The sequence below is a fragment of the Engraulis encrasicolus genome, chromosome 9 (genome assembly GCF_034702125.1).
Source record: "Engraulis encrasicolus isolate BLACKSEA-1 chromosome 9, IST_EnEncr_1.0, whole genome shotgun sequence".
NCBI classification, from domain to species: domain Eukaryota; kingdom Metazoa; phylum Chordata; class Actinopteri; order Clupeiformes; family Engraulidae; genus Engraulis; species Engraulis encrasicolus.
Window position 1 is genome coordinate 37080138 of NC_085865.1, and position 5000 is coordinate 37085137.

The 5000-nt window shown below is 41.8% G+C and overlaps 1 protein-coding gene across 1 annotated transcript in view; it reads right to left on the reverse strand.

Moving 5' to 3' along the window:
• The window catches only part of LOC134455274 (uncharacterized), a 1359-nt gene extending 128 nt beyond the window's left edge, over nucleotides 1-1231 (reverse strand). Inside the window, exons 1-3 of the mRNA XM_063206293.1 lie at nucleotides 1053-1231; nucleotides 638-920; nucleotides 1-520 (exon numbers count right to left, since the gene is read on the reverse strand). The exon at nucleotides 1-520 is cut by the window's left edge and continues 128 nt beyond it. Of these exons, the coding sequence (XP_063062363.1) occupies nucleotides 1-520; nucleotides 638-920; nucleotides 1053-1231 (982 nt within the window). The remainder of the gene's footprint in view (nucleotides 521-637; nucleotides 921-1052) is intronic.
• Between the last annotated feature and the right edge of the window lie 3769 nt (nucleotides 1232-5000).

Genomic DNA, 5000 nt, shown 5'->3' on the forward strand with positions numbered 1-5000 from the left:
CAATGTCCCTACAGCCAGCATCCATGGCATCTAACAGGGTCATTCGATCATGGGGCCGGTGGTCATATACCTTCCATCTCCATGCTGAAAAAAAATCTTCTATTGGGTTTAGGAAGGGCGAATATGGTGGAAGGAAGAGGCGCACCAGTATTGGGTGGTCCCTGAACCAAGCTGTCACCGCCTGTGAATGGTGAAAAGCCACATTGTCCCAAGTGATGACGAAGGTCCTGTCACCCTCATCATCCTCTTGTGGAACCAGGTGCAGGTACAGGTCATCGAGAAATGCAAGGAGGCGCTCTGTGTTGTAAGGCCCCACCTGACACTTGTGCAGAAGCAGACCTGTATGTCCAATGGCTGCACACATAGTGATGTTGGCCCCCCTCTGCCCTGGTGCATCCACTGTAGCCCTTTGCCCAATGACATTCCTTCCACGGCGACGCCTTTTTGCCAAGTTGAAGCCGGCCTCGTCGACGTAAATAAAGGCATGAGGAACCTGGTTGGCCTCCAACTCCATTACTCTCTGAAACAAAGGTCATGCAAATCAAATCATTAGTGTATTGCAATGCACTGTGGTACTGTATTGTTCACAAAGTGCTCAGTAAACAGAACTGGACATAGAACTGAATATACTGTATACCTGCACATACTGCCTTCGCAGCTCCTTCACTCTGTCACTATTTCTATCGAAGGGTACAGTGTAGAGCTGCTTCATGCGCACTCTGTGTTTATCCAGAGTGCGTGTTATGGTGGTCAGGCTGATACTGTTGATGTTTTGAAACATCTCCTGGTCTTGAACAATTCTGGCCTGAATTTCACGTAACTTCATTGCATTGTTGGCCACAACCATTTCCACGATGGCCAGCTCTTGCTCATTGTTGAGGAGCCTTCCTCTTCCCCCAGAGCGAGGAAGACGTTGCACCCTTTAGAGGGATGATAAAAAAACAGAATTACTATATGACTTTACAGTATTTACCAGTGAGAATAGAAAATAGGCCTACATGTAAAATCAAGTAAAATTGTAAATTGTATAATACATGTAAAATGAAGCCTACCTGTTGGTTCGATGAAATGTGCGAACAATGCTGGCGATTGTTGATCGTGGCAAGTTGGGCTGCACCCTTTCACCTGCCTGTCTCAGTGACAGACCATGGTTAATCACATGGTCAATTACTGTAGCACGGATTTGATCCGTTACCACTGTTCTTGCGGCTCTTTGAATGCCTCCACGCATCCGTACCCCTCTTCCATGCCCTCTCCTCTGGCCTGCTCTTCTTCCTGGGCCAGCAACTCGTACTGGGCCTGCACCTCTTCTTGCAATAGCCCCTCTTCCTGCACCTACCCCTCTTCCTGCACCTGCACCTGGACCTCTCCCTGCATCGGCACCTCTCCCTGGGCCTGCGCCTCTCCCTGGGCCCCTCACTCTCAGCCTTCCTCGTCCAGACATTCTCTTTCTACTCCCAAAAACATCACTCCAAAAAGCTTCCCTTTTTAAGTGTCTAATTTTAAGCTATATTATGATCAGCTGTTTGGATCACCTGTTTACCCAATTGGCCAATTATTCAATTGTTAGTAATCAGCTGATATAGGGCCTATATTGTTTTAGAACTGATACCATTGCTGAAGGAGGCTGCATTTATGCTGTATCTTTGGTTCAGCAAATTGTATTTGCTATTGTGGGATGCTGTGTGTTAGCAATTGTAAATAATACAAAAATAATCTAAAGTTTTGTTAAAAGGCATATCTTGTATGTAATGAAAATGTAAGCATTGTGGAAATGTGTTTACTGACTGTAAATTGTGTGAAAATCCCATGAAATGTGTGAATGGTATGGCCACAAAAGACTGATGTATTGCTAATTGTGTGAAGAGTTTTGAAAATGTGTTAAATGGCTGGACAAACGCTTGTTAGCAACTGAAAAAAACTGTAACACAGGAATAGTCAGGGAGGGAAAAAAAGTAAAGATAAAGAATGTGAAAATGTAATATGTAAAAAGTGTAAAAATTTTGCAATGTTACTTACAGTGAACAAAATATAATGAAACAAATACATATAAAAGCACAAACAAGACGGTTGCCTAGGGCGCCAAATATCTTGGGAGGATAAAGCCTAAAAGTCCACACAGAATTAGAATGTCACACAAAATACATAAAACATTACAGTAAACCTTACACTGACAATGCTGTCAATGGTATTCATGGCCACTCAGTATATGTAGGTACCACAGATCTTAGATCAAATTGAAGACACTCCTTACAGATGCAAATTTTGAAATTCACAAAAGGAATGGGGGTGCTTCCCAAAAGTATTTCCATTCTGTGATTGTGAGACATTTTTTTTACTATAAAAACGGTTGTCAAAAACGGTCAACAGAACCAAACAACTAAAATGGGAGGGGTTTCTTCTACTTTTATCAATAATCTGTTTACTGTACTCTTGCTAATGTCATGCAAAGGCATTTTTACTGAAATAAGGATTTGGATGTTGTATTTCCAGTTTTGAAACACTGTGTGAAAGCATTTGAAAATAAGCCATAAAAGATACATTGTTTTGTTGCTGTGGTTATCCTGTGTGTAAAGGAAATGTTAGCATTTTAGAAATGCATTCATTGACTGCTAATTGTGTGAAAAAGGCATGTAATTTGTCAACTGCATGGCCATGGAAAGCCATTGGTGTGTTAACTGTGTTAAGAGTTTTGCAAATGTCGCTGAGGATTGGACAAACGCTTGTTAGCAATTGAAAAAAACTGTAAATATATAGATTTGTTATGATAGGCTAAATGGAGATTAATGGTAAACTTTATGGTTAATTCCTGAGACTTCATTTTATATTCCTCCTGTACATTCTGTTCATGTTTAAGGCCAAAATATTCACAGGCATGTGCTAATTGCTGTCTTTGTGGTGGAATGGTGCTGTCTGTGATTCTGTAGAGTAGCCACTAAGCATATTATTATTACTACCAATAAATATTTCAAGAACACACCTCTGTGGTTTGGGCTGGTGGGATTGTCATTCAAGTGTAAAGAAATCCTGAACACTGTCCATTCCACCAACAAACTTTAATTCAACATTTCGGTGATCTGAACTTCTTCAGAAAAAGTTTGTTGTAGGAATGGACAGTGTGCAGGATTTCTTTACAACTGAATACCAATAAATATACATTTGAATATTAAGTTTAAGTATTGTATTATTTGTAGTTAATAATTTATCCCTCTGTTCTTGTCTTGTCAAGCCAGACTGTTGAGGCAGAAGTTAACTATTTTTGCCTCCCAGACTGTACATTGCAAACCTTTTTAAACCACTATCTGAAGCAAGACGCTCCAACCCCAATAGTGAAGGTCTACAGTATGTGCCTAACATTAGAATAAGTATGTGCCCCCCTCTCTTTGTGTGTGTCCAAGGAGCTGCAGCCCTGCGTACGGGTCAAAGACGTCCAACATGACACTGTCCTTCAGTGCTAACAGATGCTTTTGCTTCCTGTAACTGTGAAAAACATGAATTTTCAAAACAATTTTTTGAAAAGTTAATGTATGAAAGCCAAACCAAAAAAACAATTAGAAAAAAATCTCTTTTTTTGCATTTACAGTAAGCAAAAGTATCCGTTGCACTGAAGGACATGTTGGACGTCTTTGACCCGTACACACACGTATACATACACGTACACACGCACACACGCACACACGCACACACACACACACACACACACACACACACACACACACACACACACACACACACACTTATCGAATGCAGTGCACCCATATTTTTGGGATCTGCCAATCAGCCGGCTGTCTGCACACATCTGTGGTGGAGGTGCTCTGGAGCAGCTGTCTCCCAGTCTGCCTGAATGAGGTGAGAGATGCTTCTCCTGTTTTATTAAGTGACACTAAGATGATTTCCTCCTCTGCCGCCCAGGGATAGGAAGCGGAGCCGTCTCCAAGTGTGAAAGTTCACTCAATAATACAAGGCTTCTCCCCGTTTTATAGGTAACAAAAAAAATAAATCTTCTGTCACCATATACACGTAGGTAGAAAGTGGAGCCGTCTCTCTTGTGTATTCAAAGTGTGAAAGGACACTCAACGAGAAGGTTCCTCCACTTTTTCAAAAACCAAAAAATAGATTTCCATCACCAGGGCTGCTGATAGCTTTTTCCGTACCGGGGACAATTTTTTTTTTAAATGCCCATGGAGATGGGGTGCCCATAATTGGGTCCTCATTATTTTTTATGCATTGGATGGGGGGCCCTCTCAGATGATTTTCTCCTAGGCCCAGCCAAAGCTGTCAGCGGCCCTGCCTGTTATCCTCTTGCAAGTTGATGAAACAATGAAAACACTCAGGAAAAAAATTCCAAGGTCTAAGAAACTACAGAGCGCTACTTTAAAGGGATAACGTGAAGTAAGATTTCAATTCCCTTCTTCCGACTTGCCAAACAGTGACAATAAAATAATCAGAATTAGTGAGTTTAAGAATGCTTATAAATGTTCCTCTAAATACGATAAAACCTCTAAATACGATTTGTGAGTAGCCCAAAACAAATGTTACACATTGGGCCCGAAAAGTTACACAGTGCTAAGCTGGTTCTCACGCGATGGTTGTTATCTGGAACATTGACAATGCTTAGCTCTGGAAAAGGCGCGGGTGTGTTCAAAACAGCTTGAATCTGATTGGAGAATTCACGTGGCTTTTTTTGAATCACTACTACTTCAACCATTGACTTGTATATACCGCGTCCCGCGATCTCGCCCCCGATTCTGATTGGACCGACCATGAAATATCGGATGCCGTCCGGACTCGTCTAAGATTTCCAGGGTCTGCGTGAGAGCCAGGCTAACACAGTGCTACTGGAACTGGAAGACAAAAATGTAATATGCTGTGCCTGTTCCCAGCACATTTTGTAGTGCAAATTCAAGAGACCAACTCGAGGAGTGTAAGACTTGGCTCCCAGTGTTGCATTCATACCGGTATTAAAGGTAGAGTGTGTAGGATTGTGGCCCAAGTAGGCA